The following is a 20,110-nucleotide window of genomic DNA, read 5'->3' on the forward strand; positions in this document are numbered from 1 at the left end:
ATGGCCGGTAAAGTGACAATCCTTTATCCTATCACGAGACATGGATATAAGAATGTTGTGTATGATGAGAAGAGTGCAGTATGTCTACTTGGTTCTTTCGGTAAAGTCACGTAGGATGAAAATAATAAAATAATAATAAAACATAATACATAAATTCTCACGACGTTTCGGCCACAACGCAAGCAGCCGTCCTCAGGTGAAGAAACAGATCTGTCTTTATTTATCCAATCTCATTCAGGCTCCTTGATGAATAGATATTCGTCGCTAAAGTTCTTTGTAGCGATGCAGCAGATCAGAATCATTCCTGCTTCCATTGATACGGTCAGGTGGCCCGTGGCGGCTCCTGTGCACTGCGGTGAACGGAACCGGGAAACAAACACTCGAGGTAAGGCTCCTTTATTTGTCGATTTTATTTTCAGTTATGGTCCAACACAGCTCTCAACGTCATGTCTTGATAAGAAGACATTTTGAAACGAAACTATCTGCCAGAAAGGAGTGTATCGTCAATCTGTAAAATTACGTCAGAATTCATAATCAGAATATTTATTTATCCTGGAGGAATCCAAGGAACTATAAAACTATTTCTAACAGATGTTCAGTAGGGTCGGGTCAGAACGTTACAACAACAACAATGAACACGATAGCAGCACAAAGTATAGGAAAGGTAAACAAATCACTTAAAACAATATACAAATAAAACTAAACAACTTTTATCTTATCAGGTAAAGCCCACTGAGCTATATAGCTCTTTTTCAGTAAAAACCTGGCCACAAATGATAGCTCAACGAAGTGGCTCATCACGTGACATTTTATAGCAGCAAAATACTCTCAACTCATTTGTTTCTAAATGTGGAGGGAAAAACTGAAGGAACCGACCATGGGGAGAACATACAAACTCCAAATATAGAGGCGTCAGGCTCAGGATCGAACCCACAACCTCCTGCACACCAAGGGAGGGGAGATATCTAGCCACTGTGATGCCCCTGCTATATAGAATTTGCATGACAATAGAGTAGTATATGTTTTATTCCTCAAGAGCTCGAATACACCCACTATGTTAAACATTTTTCATAGGATATGGCTTATGTGCAGTCATTGGTGACCAGTCTGCGACTGATGCCACTTAACACCCTGAACCCCAGGTGAACTGTACCATGAACTAAAGCCGAAATGTAATGGACATTTCTCAAGTGTGATGTTCAAGTCCAACCTGGCTTGCACTGCATCTTGGTGCTCTTCCATCAGTAAGAGCATGTGGCTCTTTGCAAGCACAACTCTCCAACAGCAAAATGTGCACTATTCAGCCAAGCATTCTCATCAACGCAATGCATATTCCATGTATCCATGGCAATTTCACAGAGCAGGTTTGAAATTATTATTTAAAAAAAAAATCCTGGCCAAGTGGCGTTGTGCAAGACTACTCAACTCGCAACTGGCAGGTTGTGAAATTAAATCCTAGTCGAGGGTCTACTTTGCCATATCCCCCTCCAAGGTAGGTCAAATGATTTTGTGTTGAAAGGCAATAACTGCTAGTCTAGAGAGAGACTGGCCACCTCCATAAAAATATACTTTCTTGACAAGACGAGCACAGCTCCCAGCTGAAGTGAGTGTGGGAGACACTTTCCTGTTCATTGAATCATCGCAAGCAACGTGCCACAAACTACAGAGGAGGTGCAACCTCTGCAGGATTTTTCGTTTTGTCAAGGGGACTTCACATAGACGGCTTGCATTTCCCGAAACGGTTGTCCATTTCATTAGAACCCCTGCAGACCACTGCCCAATCACCCACAAAATAATTAAAAGTGAAAAGGACAACTGCTGAAAGGTCTTTCCACCACATTTGTCATAAATACACAGACATATTAGGGACGTGATGGATGGGCAGAGACAGCAGCGGGCTACACAATCAAATCCACACTGATAACCACAAAAAAACGATTGTAGTTTGAGCTGTTTTGTGGAAATACAGTTGAGCGGCACAAGAAGGCTCCACTTCCCATTCAATAATATCACAGTGCCAACTGGGGAGTAACGCTCAGTACGCAAATGTTTGTTTCCTGCACATACTACCAAAAGGCAATTTTTGGAATAAAGTTTGAGCTGTTTTGTGGACCAATAATGATTTCTTATCTCCACATATTGAGTTTCTGCGCTGCCGCACCAACCATACATCCGCTCGATTTTGCACTATTGTGACGGCATTTGCCGTCGTGCGCAACAACTAGGCAACTAGGCCACACGCGAGGACAGCTGCAAGGTTCTGCATATGCCCATCGGAAAAAGTGCTGTGCTCCTGTGAACACCCGACAATGGGGGTGAGCACATGCGACAACTATAAGGCTGCATTGAGGAACATCAAACACATAAACGTTACGTTAGTCTAACAAAACGTATTCACGTTGTCAGAGAGTTGGGATTTTCAAACGGTAGGTAAAACATGGGAAACGATCTTCCAAAACGAGACATTGGACAGTATTTGTGCTCACTTCATTTTTGCGGCATACGAGAACACTTGGAATATTGTTGCATTGCTGATCATATCTCTCAACGTTAACTGACAGCCGTAAATGTAACCCAAGAGGGCAGGAAGGAAAGGCAAAAGTTTTACATTTTTTTGAATAGGTGTCAAGCTAAAACTCTTCTAAACTATTTTATTTTACAAGGAAAGGCCCACTGAGCTCTTTTTCAGAAGCGACCTGGCCACAAATGATAGCTCAATGAAGTGGCTTATCACGTAGATATTTACAGCAGCCAAATACTCATGTTTCTAAATGTGCAGGGAAAAACCGGAGGATCCGAATAGAAATCCACGCAACCACGGGGAGAACATGCAAACTCCATAATAATACAGGCATCAGGGTTGGGATTGAAACGACCTCCTGCAGAACAGGCGAGGTAGTTAACATCACGCCACAACAGCTATCCGTATAGAAAAGCTTGCCTCAAACAGCAGCTTTGAAGTTACACTACGAGCCGAATTCGCTCATCCTGCATGTCGGGACAATAATTGGCAACCAGAGACCCTCTGTGGAGCTGGCACCCTTGTTGTGCTGTGCGCACACTCCCATGTGCACAAAGTGTCGAGCATTCCAGCCGAGTGTTCTGCAGAACCTACCTGCCTCTTGAAAACGAACAAACACCACACATCTGTTGTGATCGCATGCTATAAGCACACGCCTGATCCGCAGTATGCTACAGGAAATAGTTCAGTAAGGACAATGTCGATTTCCAAAGCTAAAAGCATTGGATTATTTGAGATGTAAATTAATTCCTGATGTTTTATTTTCTCCACATTTAAAATACTTGAGCCCTTACCAGCATTTACAAGTATGGTAATACCTTGATTCATGTCTCTCCCTTTGACGTCGTTTCACGAATACGTCATAGCTTTATCAAAACACAATTTACGTCGCTGACAACATTATCATCCGTCCTTTATCGTATCCACCGCCTCAGCCGTCGCCTCCACCTACTCTGAAAATCGCTTTGATTCACGTTGTTTCAATATTAGTCACACTTTTCAGGAACGCATCCCACCACTATTACCGTATACTGCTTTGTTTATAAAAGCATAAGCCAATCAACAAACTGTCTCCACGTTCAAATGAGCATCATCACATTGTTTATCTCCATCATTGGTGGTCCCGAGCCAGCTGTGTGAATTCCACATCCCCACGGATCGGGTAATTCTCTATTTTGGTTGCCAACCTTGTATTTTCTAATAATGTGTATAAAGCCCAAACTAATGATGAGGATGAGTTGACACCCTCAACCCCACTACCCCCCCCCAACCCGATTTTGAATTTACAATAATTCAATTGTGAGTAAATCACTCTTACAATCGTGGCACCGAATCTGGACAATATGCATACAGCATGGCACATAAGGGCGAATGTATACTTTACACTGGATGGAGATGGCAAAAGCTGATGAAGAGTGGAAGACATTAGGGGCGGGACTTTGCTCAGAAGTGGGATGTCCACAGCTAAGAAAGAAAGAAAACATTATGGCGGGACCCTGGGGTCCCATAAGCCCCCGGCTCTCGCATAAACTGCGTTGCGACGTCATTTTACGTCTGTTGAAGGCGAACGATACAGCAATCTATTCCTCTCGACGAGCTCTACACGATGCGCTAATCAAAGTTTCAAAGTTTTGTTTCTTCTGCGCATTCGTCCTCGCTGCTGCGCTTGGACGACATGACAACAGAATGATCCGCGCCAGGTGGGTCGCGGCGTTTATGTGCGCGGTGGGACGGAGTCGCCAAAAATAAATAAATTTATTACGATTTTGACTTCCGTTTATTCGGGACCCCGGGGTCCCGCCATAAGGTTCATATACCTAAAAGTGGACATGGGGAGTGCAATTGTTGCATGTGTAATGAACGTGAGCCAAGTTTTTCAATAACATACTGAGAAGGAAAAAAAAACTTCCCGCACGCATTTTTTTTCTTTCCAAAACAGATAAGACAGTGCCAATTATTTATAACCATGTAACTAACCATTGAAACCAGACGTCTCTACTTTTTGTCCACAATGAAATAGTAGCTATTTGAACTTATTCTGCGATAACTTTGCATGTAAACAATTACAAAGGGACATGTCTTGTGACTAGTTTTGAGCTTGTAGTTAAGCACTACAAAATGTTAATTTTTCGATTTAAAGCTTTCGTGACTGCAGGGATTCATCTTCTTGGTTCTTTTCGGTAAAGTCACGTAAAAGGGAAGTAATACAATAATAAAAATAAAACATAATAAAATAATTCTCACGACGTTTCGGCCACAACGCAAGCAGCCGTCCTCAGGTGAAGAACATGTCTGTCGGTAAAGTCACGTAGAAGAGAAATAATAAAATAATAAAAATAAAACATAATAAAATAATTCTCACGACGTTTCGGCCACAACGCAAGCAGCCGTCCTCAGGTGAAGAACAGGTCTGTCGAGAAGACAGCGTCTAATTCTCACCACGTTTTGGCCACAACGCAAGCAGAAGTCCTCAGGTGAAGACCAGGTCTGTCGGGGAGACAGCGTCTGAATGAGACGCTGTCTGAGGACGGCTGCTTGCGTTGTGGCCGAAACGTCGTGAGAATTATTTAATATGTTTTATTTTTATTATTTTATTATTTCCCTTCTTCGTGACTTTACCGAAAGAACCAAGAAGATGTAACATATCTGAGAATGGCAGTGTTATGGTTGGTTGTCTGTGGGTTTATCAGCAGCGCATGGCAATGCATGACTCATCCTGGTAAATCCAGCATTGGAACACTTCGCATTGCGTATACTATAGACAAAATCACATTACGTAATAAATTAGGAAACAAGGAGACTCAAAAGCTTAATCAGTTTCGCTCGTGCAAGTTTTTCCTTTTTAACAAAATTGCAATGTATTTAATATTGTTGTATTAATCAAATAGAACACATTCTACGGATACGAGGCACAACTATGTTGCTTTATACAGTCTTACACTGAATCTTCGCCCATCACGGGTTTTCGCCTTACGGATTTGACCAATCGCGCCAAATGTATGAAGGTAAAGTTCGTCGATCGCGCCCCTCTGGCTCGACCACTCGCGGTTGACCTGACCGTGATGTTCCTGGACAGGAAGCATCGTCAAGAAGCACAGAACTCTCTAACTGCACTGCTCGTGGTGACAATGCTGCCGCAGAAGAATACACACGCCATCTCGTCTCCATCTTGTCTCCCGTGCAGCAAATCGTGGGTTTGAGTTTCAGGCGCTCCCAGCGTCCAGAGAAGCAGTGAAGTTCAGCCAACATTGACTGTAACAAGTTACATCTAACACTGTATAATATATTCATTATATTTTACATTAAAAGTACTTCCTGTTTCATGTGCGGGTTCATGTAGAGTAACATAGAACAAAAGGAGGGCGCGTCGTATTACGAGCCGTAAATCAAACCCTATTTATCCCAGATGTCTTTGAGTTTGCAGAGCGTGGATTTGCTGATTGCAGCTATTTTCAATAACGTAACCTCCGTGATGGGCAAGGTTTTGGTGTATGCTGAAGATTACATTTTCTACAACAATATCCTTCAGGCAGTCAGCCGGCACTACTACATTACTACATTACGCAAACAGTTAAGTCTGATGAACAACTGCTGCAGCTCGAGAAAGATTCCTGTGAATTCCAGAGTTGCAAGCGCCATGCTTCTAAATGAGCAAATGTTACTAACCACAGAACCGCCAACAAGCACACAAGCTTAGCCCATCACATAGGGAGCTGTGCCCCCCCCTAGAATGACGTCACATGACACAAGTCATGGGATCAGCCACTGTAAGCGAGCCAGCATGTGCTTATCGATGCAGGGTGGTGGTTCCACCAAAACAACGCAGTGAGATGTGTACAGATACGTTCGGCATCGTTTATCTAAAGTTTGCGGTGTCTTAGACACAGTGTCTCCCTGCTCAAAACGAGCAACGAACGAGGCAGTTAACATGCCTACGCCAGCAGTGATAAAAACATCCACATTCCCACAGGAGACGTTCAGTCTCTTACTGTGTGGGATGACCACTGTTGACTTTCTTCAAAGAGGCACTCCTGTTATCCTATGACTGCCAGAGGAATGATAGGATAATTGTTTATTGAAGTGTAATAAATAAAATAAAAATGGGTCTGAAGCTCATTTTTTTTTAACTGTGGTGGTACTGCTATGTGTATATTTATAGAAAAAAATTAAGCTACCGTGGAACAATTATTATCTTTGATTGGAATGCCCATAATGCACAAGGAAGCGTTGCATGCACAGACACGTAATGAGACAAAGCATTTTTAAGAACACAAATGCCTAACTGTACGTCACACACTCGCTAAAATTATAGTCAGGAATACAATTATTTAAAAATTATAAAAACCTTGCAGCAGTCAATTTCACGATGGCTCCATCGTATTGCTAGAGTCAGAATAAATCTAAGCAGTAAATGGTCAAATTGCTTTTGCAAATTGCTATGTTATTAAACAACCACGATGATTTGTAAATGTAATTTACATAAATATAAAAGGGGGATGAACAGAATCGATAATTGGTGTCAACTAGGCTGGCTTCTTTCAAAGCAAATCCAGTCGTGTCAAAATCACCAAACTTGGCAGGTTTTTAAAAATACAGTACAGTTTTAAATGGTGTCTGTGCAAGAATGACCAGTTTAATCTTTTATGCATGCATTCACACGCGGGCACACCACCACCCATGGGCAGGCAAACACACAAACACACGGCTACAAGCCGCCTTAGAGCAAAGGTTCAAGAATCTTCATGAAAGAGATTATCATGACCTCAGAGATGAGCACGATTAACATCCACCCCATCATGGTCGCAAGCAAAGAAACCAATTCGTCAAGATTATCAAAGCCACCGATAACAGCGACATGATACCTATTAAATAAAACCAAATGTTTTTTTTATTTCCCCTTTTTTCCGTATTGAAGAAAATGTGTGTGCATGCGCGCGCTAAGGGACATTTACACTCAAGGGGCTGGGCACGACGCATGTGACGCAGCCACCATCACAGTGTGCCTCCGTCGGGTGAAACCCACTGTGGGTGAAACCCACTGTCGCCACTGCCGCATGGAGGCCGACGATTCCAGACGCAGAGCCGCCAGCGCGCGCACCCACCGGCCCTCGGCCAAGGTCAGTGAGAGTTCACGATTTATTATGTTAATATGGCGGGCACTCGTTTCAACCGAGCAGAAATATCGCAGCCAGCCACGGTGGAAAAGAGCCAGAGTGCCTCGCTACGACGACTCGACCGCCTGTATATGCCGAAGCGACGGCGCCTACACGCTCACAATTCAAAAATTCCGCTCGGGCGGAATTTAAAAAATGTATTTTAAGCAAATTACTGAAGCAATGGAGAGCTGTGTGACAGTGTTTTCGGGAGTAAAAAAAAATGCATAAGCCGTTAGTCATAGCGACAAGGTGGCTGCGCTGCCAAAATCTGTGTTTACATTTTTTGTGTTTGCGTCAATGAACATCATCGGGCTGTTGTTGTTACTGTGCCGGTAGCAGCCAGTGTTTTTTTCCTTCCCTCTTTATTGTAATATATATTTTTTTCTGAGAAAACACACACACACTCAACCAGATGTAGTGGTTCAAGAATTTAGTTTGGATCTATTGAGTGAAATTTGTTACTTTTTACCACAATGAATACTGAAATAAAACAAGTTACGAATCGCCGAAATAAATGCAATACATGCTTTTGCATAAAGAGTAAAAACGGAATGTTGAAGCCAATACAAGGACATTATTCTTTTTGTCGATACCCGACTACGCAAAGTACCTTCGAGTCCACTATGTCTGCATCATATTCTTCAGAGTAGACTCAATCTCGGCCGCTCCGTTTATTGTTTGCCAAAATGGGAACATTGGTAACAACAACAAAAACAAAAACACCCCTTACTTACAAAACATCCACTTCAACGGGCCTGGGGACATTGCGTGACTACCAGCGTAACCAACTGTGTGCACACATGGGATTTGTATCTGCGTGCACGCATTTTCCACAGCTGCACTTGGGGTTGTGACTCACCAAGTCTAACATTTTGCCGTAATCGAAGCAAATAAATAAAATAATGAACGTGTAACGCGAGCAAACATAAATGGGACTATTTTTTCCCAAGTACTGTACAGAACAAATGTGCACGAGGGGGAAGCCGTGTGGCAGCGGTGAGCGCACGGCACTTTCAACCCAACGCACATAAGTTTGATTCCTAGCCATGGCTGCTAACATCAGTGGCGAGCCACAGTTCTTGGGCTGGCACTCTGCACGCACCAACCTGCACTAACCAGCACTAGTGAGGTATGGTCAATGAAATCTCAGGACTGACACATTTTGGGGAGGCCCTTATCCAGCAGTGACTTGACAAGAGCCTCACAACGATTTAATACTATTCATTTAAGTGTGTTGATTTGTATTAAACACGTTCTTGAGGAGGGAGCTGGTAGGAACGTTGGGATGCTCGGTCGATGGTCAGGGTCAACGGCGGCGTGGTGTATTCCGCAAAAATGCCCGACTGTGAGGGCGGGCACAAGCCGGCGTGAGTAGGTTAAACGTTGAGTTTTATAAGGGCACCACGGGGTGACCAGCCCCTCCCGACCCCTCCCACCCCCCACCCAGCCCCTCCCCACCCAGCCCCTCCCCAACCTCCCCACCCAGCCCCTCCCCACCTTCCCCACCCAGCCCCTCCCCACCTTCCCCACCCAGCCCCTCCCTGCACGATGGACGGACACAATAATCCCCTGTGGGCTGGTGGAACCAGTGGGTTCCTACCAGTAAAAAATTTGTGTTTTGGCAATCCCACGAAAAACAAAGGTCAGATGGGTTCATCCAGGAATTGAAAGTGTGTTAAGAGACACCAATGGGAAGTGTACCAAGGGCAGAAGCTTTGAACACTTACAAGATAGCGATCCCAAATGTTTCACATCCATCCTGAGAAATACAACCCCAGTTTACATCACAGCTCAGCATCAAACGGAGATAAAAAAAAACTCTACCACCTCCCACGCTCAACACTTCCCACTCAACACAAATACGCAGAACAATGGCTGTCACGAACTATGAAAACTTTCCTTCCGAAATTCCATCAACCAAACCAAAACTACCTCTGCAATGCAGAGACACCGCAACGTTCATTCCATTGACAAAGGAATGCGATCACACGAAACGCAACTCTCCTTGGATTTTGCAGTCGCCTCACTCTGCGCGTGAGATACATTTATCTCGACTGTACACATTCTATTAAATTCACGGTGTCAGTTTAACACCATACACGTGGCTGTTAACAAAGAAAATATTTAATGCAATAATATGAGACTTGCACTGGAGACTGCCGTCCCAAGGCCGCAATTTTACCCGAGGCGACTGACCTCCTCCAGCACTCTGCCTCTTGACACCAAATGGTTGACATACATACCAGTGACACTCATTACGTCAAAAGAGATCACAACGAAGAAATATCGTAATTCTGGTAAGAAGCTGTATCTCTATACGAGCAGAGGATGACTGTACCACCGCAATAATTCACTGCTAACAGAACAACGCTCCTGGCAAACAGGCATAACAAATATGAACCAAGTGCAGGAAAATGTTTGTCAGAATACGAGCACGTGACAAATTACAATAACGACCCAAGGAAATGAATGATGCCAATAGGGCACAGGCTGCTCAAAGACAGAGGGAATACCTACAACGATGCAGCCCATCAGATGTGAAACCCAAAGGTTTTCAAATCCTATTTTGTGCCTGTTTAGCTGCTTCGATCACATGTAATCTAATCATGCTTGTGGTGCACTTCACGGCATCACCTTAACAATGGCATAAAACACTGCATTTTGCCCGCTAATGCTCTCCGTGTCCAATTCATGACACGCTGCCAGAGCCTTTGAACACGCACTGCACTAATGGCGAATGCATATTAAACGTCATTGGCTTCACTTGCAATCTGGGCACTCATGAGCGTTTGCAGACAGCAGTGCAAGTGTAGTAAGTATTCAGGAGGCTTGACGACGGGGTCGGAGGCACACTCATTTATTAACACCAACTTGTGCACAGTAACGGGTACACAGAGTACTTAAGGGGTTATAGTTCCCTTTACCCGGCTAACAGGGAGACACAACATCTAACCCCGCTAACCTAAGCCCAAGTCCTCCACTACGGAGCTAGGGGAGGCTACCTATCCCAGCCCTGGTCAAGCTGGGATCCCGGCACCCTGAGTCTCCAGACTGGCTCGTCAGTCTGGGCTCTCGGGGCCACGCCACCGGCTTGCCCTGGTCGGCCCTGACAAGGACAGCGAGCCAGGGGAGCTCCGGGGCCTATGCTAGCTGGTCTTCAGTCTTCGCTGGTTTAAGCTGATACCCGACCTCGAGCCCTCCGGCTCACCACCTTTTATAGTACTCGGCCCCCGGGAGGGGCCCGTGGGGGATGCAGGTGCGGACGTCGGTGTGAGCACCTCCTCTGGGTACGGCCCTAACCACGCCCCTTGTGTTTGTTAGCCATCCGCGCCCATACACAATTACACCTCTACACAAGTAACATTAGCTGCTGGCTGACAGGTAAAATACCTGCAGGTTAGCGAGACCATGGTGCACACACAAGTACATTAACCAGACACACAGACATGGATATTACACACACATGAACCGGAGCAAGTCGGGAATATGACCGGGGTCTGTCACTATCTCGAGGATACACACGCGCACATGTACAACACGAATGTGACGAGTTTATTTGATTTCCTAAAACATAGATGTGATCATTTGCTTGCTGTACATAAATCATTGCTGTAATTCTTATTCAAATATGATCTTGATAATATGGCATCTTCAGTAATGATGCTCTTCCATCGGCAATTTAATTAAGGTGTTAATGATTTCAATTTACAGGCTCAATAATTACAGTAGTTTAGTCGAGCTTATCTTTCTGATTGTGGTGTGCTTATGCTGTCCTCCAGCATTAATGTTAAATTCCTTATCACAAAACGCACAGTGCCGGAAGCATTTGTAGGTGCATTACGTTAGTGCTAATTAGAGGGGGAACATTTTGGTACTTTGCAAGCGAGAACAAGAACTGCTCAATCATTACACCATATTTTAAGGCAAACAATATCATTGGCTCTCATTTCTTGCCTATTTACCTGCACCTAATAATACCCTAAACACACAAAATGTTTAGCATCTTCCAACAAGTACACTATTTAAAAAGCAATAATTGAAAAATAACAACACGTGCACTCTTCACGTAGATGGTGTTTTGTAATAACACAAACAAGCAGCTGCTACTTGTGCACTTACATGAAAGTGCGTTTAATGTGAGGTTGTTTACTATTAGCACACCTCACCACAGAAAGTAATGTGTGAACACAAACGAACCACACACACATACACATTGCCTATGTACGCACATAAATATGCACGCGGAGAGGCAAACACAGATACACGTCACTCACTCCAAGTGGGCAATACTCACGAATCCCGACCCTGGATTTGTGATTATTTCCTCGGAATCGGACAGGATTCCAAGCAAAGACATGGGATCAGCAGAAACGGGGAATTGTGCTGGGGCCAGGCTATGTGAACCCCAGCATAACGTAAAATGGGACGAGGACCCTGGGGCCTCATGAAATCTTTTACACACGAATTGGCCATGTTTCAATGGCAATTCTAAGTGATACCATCATGGCTAAATTTTATTCTGGTCAATATAAGGCTACTGGATTCGATTCCAGCTAGCTTAAATGTCGATTCAAGTTGAAACCAGCTGGCTATAATAGACCCCAATAATCGCGATAGAAACGGATGAGCGATGTGTAGTGCACAGAATCGGTCCGATTCCTGTTTGGCATTCAGGCAAGATAGCAGGACCTGTAGGGCCTAGCCAACCTAGTGGAATTGCCATTGCAACTTGTCTAATGCAAATATATTACAATTCAATGGTGATGCTGGTCAATACTGGCGAGCTGGTGTCAGGGTCGATCACTGCAGAAGTATTACTGGGACCATCAAGAATACCAAAGGAACTACCAATCGGACTTCCAAGATGACTGTGACAACCACTCAAACCACCAGAATTTCCCAATCAGGATCACCAGGACAATTACTTGGACCACTACACAAGAACCACCGGACTACCACCAGGCCTACCAATAGGACAGCTGACACTGCCGAACAGACCGCTGTGACCAGTGGGACTACCAAAGACATCAAGGACTACTGGCACTACCAAATGATTGGAAGCTCACTCCCGTATAGAATTTACAGACATTCACACAAGACGCTCACTAATGTATGCGTATGAACAAGTTACATATAAATCACAATATCCTGTAGAAAATTAATACAACACCTGCAGGAACCTCCCAGCTCAAATGGGTAAAGAGAGAGAATATTTTACCAAAATGCTTCTTTTTACAGGGGATGACTAGCCGTCACAATCAAGCAGCATCCAATATGTACGAATACCTCCGCAGAGCAGAATAATCGAACTTACAATAAACCACCCAAACGCAGGCACCCCATATAATAACGCAGCATTAATAACAATGACACAAATAGGGTTACCTCCCACAGTGTCAATGGGATGCACCCACAATATATCCAATTATACAAACAACTAAGCTCGCAACATAGATCAAGCAAGAAATTTTCTTTTTTTTTTCTACGTGACTTTACCGAAAAAACCAAAGAGTAAGAAATGTACAATTTCATACGCGCATTACAACCGCTGCAACACGTAGCGGCAATAACAATGGCTGCCACGTAGCGTACTTTTATACACGAAGGCACAATCCCTCACACCCTCCTCTGCCCTTGTGCTGCTTCCTCCTGTACTTTCACTCTCTTGAAGTCAAGACACTGGAGCATTGTACATCGTAATACCACAAAGCATTATACGCCCTCAAGTAGCAAAGACCACTGTCGGCCATGTTCTCCCTCCAACCCTCGGGTTATCTAAAGTCTTTCAAATAAAAAGTTTATTCTATATTACAGTATGAATTGTGAGAAATGTCCGCGCAAAATGACAGTTGTTTTGGGAGGTGTTCTGTTATACAGGCGCCCATGTTAAAAAGGAAATTCTCACATGAATTAATTCCAGATGCTTTCCAAAATGAACAGAAGAAAAAAAACACACACTGCAGTTCATACACGGTGACAAAGATCTCTGATTTATCCATACAGAAGGTTGAAGGAAGTGCTGTTAGCCAGCACCTTTTAAGAATGGCAATGCACTGCACAGATGGTGTGTGGCTACAGGGGAGAGAAAATAATCCAGCCACGTTCAGCTTGATAAAACATTTTATGCACAGGCCAGGTTCAAGCAACAAATGCCAATTAGTATCCATTGACTGACAGGCAAAAGAATGCGCACAACGCGCAGGCATGTAAACATGCCAGCAACGCGGAGAACAAACCAGGTACGATAGCTTGGCATGGGGATGGGGGGCGGAGGGGGGCACATACCTCGCTTTGGCTTGGGGAAGCTGTCGTGCAGATGAAAGACCACCTTCTCCACAAAGTGCTGCACATTGCTGTGCTCAGGCCCTCGGACGAACACCACCCAGTCGTGCGTGAAGCCCTCTGCCGTGGGCTTCTTACGCACCTGGGCACGATGCCCCAGTTCGAGCTTCACCTGCACAGCGCACTGCACCACACACGTCCGCTCATTAATCATAATGCACGCCGATTGTTCAATGTGCGACAGTTTGGAACCTTCCACGCTCGCCACAGAGGATTCCGAAATCCTGGCGCGCGTACAAAAACAAGGAATCGCTGTTCTTCATTTATTTTCTGCTGTTTAGTAATTATGGGCAATTTTCCAAGTTTGAGTTATGACAGTGGCCAACTATGGCTTATTCTTGCAAATAAAAAGTCCCTCCGCTGTGAGGTGTCTACAGCAGCTTTGTGAGCAATGAGCATGCAATGCAGTTTTCCCAAGCAGAGGCGAAATTCAAACCACCAAACACTCATAAAAACTGCCACTTTGGTGCCAAGCGTGCAGCCATTCGGTTGTCTTAGCATACTGCAACACCGATGCACTTTACTGGCAGATAAAAGGCACAATACACTGGGCACGATGGCATCGTAAAACTTCACCCCCACAGCACGCACGCTGCCATCCCAGCACACGATGCACGCAAACGCCTTGTATCCAAACCCATAACCAATAATAGTGTCACCAGATGGCACAATACACTGGAGCCTCACCTGCGCACGTTACTGACCGCATTCCAAAAAAGCACACGCACAAAAGACACGTGGATAATATCATTTGAACAAAGGCTCGGTGGCAGAATTCAGTGAACCCCATAGATTTTTATTGTGCAGTGGTTCTTAAAAAACTTCAGTCCTCAACGCAATGAATACTATGCGTGGTCAAACCTTTATAATGCCTTCCAGTGAAAAAGAACGCGTGCAATCCATGGGGTTCAAATATGCAGAACACCGAGAGAAATAAAAGGTTGGCGGCGTATGAGAAAATAATTCTTTACCGAGTATTTGGGACGGTTTCACGCGTCAAAGAGAACTTCACAAGAACACGGACACATTATTAACATCTTGGTGGGGGCTCGGTAGCACAGGCGTGGGGTTGACTTGGCACAGTCAGCCAAAACACACGAGCGACACCTGCACCGGAGCGCTTGCATTCCAACATGAAGTCAGCTTACAGTTCACGCGCACCATGACACGTGGGCATTTCAACAAGCGACACAAAATGCACGGCGGCTGCCGTCTGTAACCTCGCACTAAGACGACGTCGACCACCTGGAACAGTGGGCCGCTGTCACCGAACACGAAAGACAAACGCGCGTGCATTTACAAGTGACATTAACCCGGATGGTTTGTACTGCGCAGCGATGTCCTTTTTTTCCTCCTTCCCACCTTTGGCCGGGCAGCAGCAGCAGCAGCAACAAAAGACACAGACGCCCGAGCAGTGAAAAAACTGCGGATCCGGAGGCGCAGAGCCCTCGTGCATTTGCACACGCAACACAACATGGCACGTACACGCAGACACAATATGCTCAACAACATCCAAGCACGAAGACAAAGATCCCCCCGTGTAGCCTTTAACATCAAGACTGTTGGGGCATGCGAAGCGAGTGAGCACCAATAAAGACCAGCACACTATGAGACATCTCCTTTACCAGTGGCAAAATATAGTGATAGGTTTTTACCCTTTCAATTGGTACAAAAACTGACACCTTTATAAAAGGCATCATGTTTGCAATAACCACAACACAAGCAGTCAAAATGCAAACAAAAAGAAACAATTCTGACCAGCACGGCACACGAGGGAGTGGGCCAACACCATTCCAGGCCGCCTTTGTCACCCCAAAGGCTGGTGTTCACACATCGTGCCAGGCACTGATTTAAGGTTGAGTCGACCTAAGGGGGAGGCTCAGTTCAAATATTCTCCACATTCGGATTTGAACTTCGTGGCTGCCGGGTTGGTAGCGCATTGAGCTGCCCACGGACACCGCTAATCCAAACACGAGCACGCACACACACGCAGGCATGCGCACACACACACACACATGGACACACAAAGACGGACGTAAACAATGCGATTAATATTGCACGAGAGGTAAACTCGCCACGATAGCAGCCAAAATAAAAAGATGCAACACTAAGCACGGCCACGCGTTTGCGCACACGCGCGTATGAAGAAGATGCGTCCACAGATATGTATGTGCACACATCAAGAAGACACGTGCAATGCTACATTGTTTATATGCACGCGCGTAAAGAAACGCGTGCATTAAACACAATACAGAACATCGCACAAATATATAACCACGCAAGCGCAAATGTTGTGCGGGAAATACGTGGATGGGAAGTACTAAATCACTAAAGTGTGCAAGACACATGCACACATACACACACACACAGATGTACACAATAAAACACACGCATACAAACGCACGGACGTGTGTTACGTGTACATGATCACAACATTTCCAAACATACATTTGCTTACGTGCATACAAAAACACACACACACGCTCACGTAAGCACACGCGCTTACACGCAACCACATGCATTCACTCACACGTATACGAATACACGTGCGTACATAAGAATGCACACATATACATCTACTCTCGTGCACACACACACATATATATAAGTAAACACATAGAAACGTAAAACTACGTACATGCGGTAAACACGCCTGCACACACCTATACTGTACACATGTTCATACGCACTGTATGCGCATAAACACGTACAAATACACGAACATAGACTTACCCAACATGTATGAACACACGTACCTACGTACGCGTACATGCATACACACATGTACAAAGAGATAGACACACGCATGCCGACACGCGTATGCATGTTCATACAAACCCACACGGCTCATACATACACAAGCACAAATGTGCACGCACATATACGTAGCAAATCGTACGCGCACATATACATGCACGTATATTCAAACGTAAACACGTACCATACACGGATGTACACGGCACATGCCCATACATGCACAAGTACGAACACACAAATACCCGTGTACGCATACCCGTGAATACCCCGACCCGTCCGCGCTAGCACGTGTACCCCACCCCCCAATAAACATATACCCTGTGTACACCCCCCCCATACACACACACCCGTATACACACACACCCCCCATACACACACACACACCATACACACACATACCATACACACACCCGTGTACACACCCCTCCCCCCAAATACACACACCCGGTGTACACACACAACTCCCCCCCCCCCCCCGTGTACACCCCCCCCCGTACATACACACACCGGTGTACACCCCCCCTCCCCCCAAATACACACACACTCCCATGTACACCCCCCCCCGTGTACACACCCCCCCGTGTACACACAGACACACACACCCCGTGTACACACAGACACACACACACACCCCGTGTACACACACAGGCACACGCGAACACCCCCCCCCCCCCCCCGTGTACACACACCACACACACACCCCGTGTACACCCCCCCCCCCCCGTGTACACACACAGGCACACACAACCCCGTGTACACACACACCCCGTGCACACACACACACAACCCCCACGCCCGGCTCGCGTCCTGCCCGCTACGAACACCCCCCGCGTGTCCGCGGCTCCACGCAACTCGCGCGCGCCGCGCGTTACGCACCGAGCTCGCCATGTCGGCCGGGGGCGGCTAGAGGCTGGCGGCGGCCTGGGACGACGGCAGCGGGAGGCGGAGGTGGTGGAGGAGGCGGAGGTGAAGGCGGAGGAGGAGGCGGCGGCGAAGGAGTTGGAGGCGGAGCAGCGGCAGCGGCGGCGCGGGCGGCACGGGGAGCGCAGCCGCCGTGCGGGCGATGGCGGACATTGTGCTGCGAGCCGCACGGCGCATGCGCGCACAGCGGGGGGGGCGGGGCGGGGGAAACGGGCGGGGGGGGCAGCGGCCACGCCCCCTCCCCCCGCGCATTTCACGCCCCGCCCACTAAACACGACGCCCCGCCCACTAAACACGACGCCCCGCCCACTAAACACGACGCCCCGCCCGCTTTCAATACGGGGCTCCTCCCATTGTGTGCACGAGGGCCCCTCGCCCGCCCCCCACCAAGACCCCGCCCCTCAAACTAGGACCTGCCCACCAACCCCACAGGGCCCCGCCCACCCACAGGGCCCCGCCCACCCACCCCACAGAGCCCCGCCCACCCCACATAGCCCCGCCCGCCCACCCCAGAGCCCCGCCCACCCACAGGGCGCCGCCCACCCACAGGGCCCCGCCCACCCACCCCACAGAGCCCCGCCCACCCCACATAGCCCCGCCCGCCCACCCCAGAGCCCCGCCCACCCACAGGGCCCCGCCCACCCACCCCACAGGGCCCCGCCCACCCCACAGGGCCCCGTCCACCCACCCCACATGGCCCCGCCCACCCACAGGGCCCCGCCCACCCCACATGGCCCCGCCCACCCACCCCACAGGGCCACGCCCGCCCACCCCCACAGGGCCCTGCCCACCCAACCCACATGGCCCCGCCCACCCACCCCACAGGGCCCCGCCCACCCACCCCACAGGGCCCCGCCCACCCACCCCACAGGGCCCCGCACACCCACCCCACATGGCCCCCCCACCCACCCCACATAGCCCCGCCCACCCACCTCACGGAGCCCCTCCCCATAAATAAAACTGCCCCGCCCCCTCGGTCTCGTCCCCATCCTTCAAGTGCCCTGCAGCATTTGGCGACTCTCAGTCATTCCAGCACTGCACTTTTATCATTGTTTGGGTCTTTCGGTAAAGTCACGTAGATAGGTTAAAAGAAAAGCGGTCGTCATCAGGAAGAGGGGGTTAGCTTGTGTTGCGATCGAAACGTCGTAGTTTTTTGTTATTTTTTACATTTTCTTTGAACCTATCTACGTGCCTTTACCGAAAGACCCAACGAATATGAATTCCTGCAGTCAAGAAAGCTTTAAGTCACTGTTATTATTGTTTGTGTACAGTTCTTATCGTGAGATACGCAGGCGGCTCGGACACGTCTTAATCCAGAAGTGGACTGACCGAGGCTGATGACGATGATGATAAATAATCATTGAATGATGTGAGTTTATTCATTGTTAGCACTGATTTATCCACTGCTGGACCAAGACCTCCCCAAAACCATCGCCATCTCTCGCAGTCTTGTGACGATTCATTAATCCATACTCTTTGTTTTTTTCTGTGAAGTCACGGAGTTTCACCTACGTGGCTTCACCAAAAGACCCAAAGAGTATGGATCCTTGCAGTCATGACAACTTCAAATCGAGAATTAATTCATCCATCTCGCTCCTTGCACACGAGCTGATCCGGTGCATCTCCCACACGAGCATGATCCGGTACATCTCCTACACGTGCATGATCCGGTGCATCTCCCACACGAGCATGATTCGGTACATCTCCTACACGAGCTGATCCGGTACATCTTCACGTGCATGATCCGGTACATCTCCCACACGAGCTGATCCGGTGCATCTCCCACACGAGCTGATTCGGTACATCTCCCACACGAGCTGATCCGGTACATCTACACGTGCATGATCCGGTGCATCTCCTACACGTGCATGATCCGGTACATCTCCTACACGTGCATGATCCGGTACATCTCCCACACGAGCTGATCCGGTGCATCTCCCACACGAGCTGATTCGCTACATCTCCCACACGAGCTGATCCGGTACATCTACACGTGCATGATCCGGTGCATCTCCTACACGTGCATGATCCGGTACATCTCCCACACGAGCTGATCCGGTGCATCTCCTACACGTGCATGAGCCGGTACATCTCCTACACGTGCATGATTCGGTACATCTCCCACACGTGCATGATCCGGTACATCTCCCACACGAGCGGTACATCTACCACACGAGCTGATCCGGTGCATCTCCCACACGTGCATGATCCGGTACATCTACCACACGTGCATGATTCGGTACATCTCCCACACGTGCATGATCCGGTACATCTACACGTGCATGATCCGGTACATCTCCCACACGTGCATGATCCGGTACATCTCCCACACGTGCATGATCCGGTACATCTCCTACACGAGCTGATCCGGTACATCTCCCACACGAGCTGATAGGTACATCTCCTACACGAG

The 20,110-nt window shown here is 47.3% G+C and overlaps 1 protein-coding gene across 1 annotated transcript in view; it reads right to left on the reverse strand.

Moving 5' to 3' along the window:
• Positions 1 to 17,853, reverse strand: part of LOC144954319 (protein AF-9-like) — an 89,736-nt gene extending 71,883 nt beyond the window's left edge. The window contains exons 1-2 of the mRNA XM_078884843.1: positions 17,653 to 17,853; positions 13,963 to 14,143 (exon numbers count right to left, since the gene is read on the reverse strand). Coding sequence (XP_078740969.1) covers positions 13,963 to 14,143; positions 17,653 to 17,664 — 193 coding nt within the window. The 5' untranslated portion in view covers positions 17,665 to 17,853. The remainder of the gene's footprint in view (positions 1 to 13,962; positions 14,144 to 17,652) is intronic.
• Positions 17,854 to 20,110: the final 2,257 nt, after the last annotated feature.

The sequence above is a fragment of the Lampetra fluviatilis genome, chromosome 3, assembly GCF_964198595.1.
Source record: "Lampetra fluviatilis chromosome 3, kcLamFluv1.1, whole genome shotgun sequence".
Lineage (NCBI taxonomy): Eukaryota > Metazoa > Chordata > Hyperoartia > Petromyzontiformes > Petromyzontidae > Lampetra > Lampetra fluviatilis.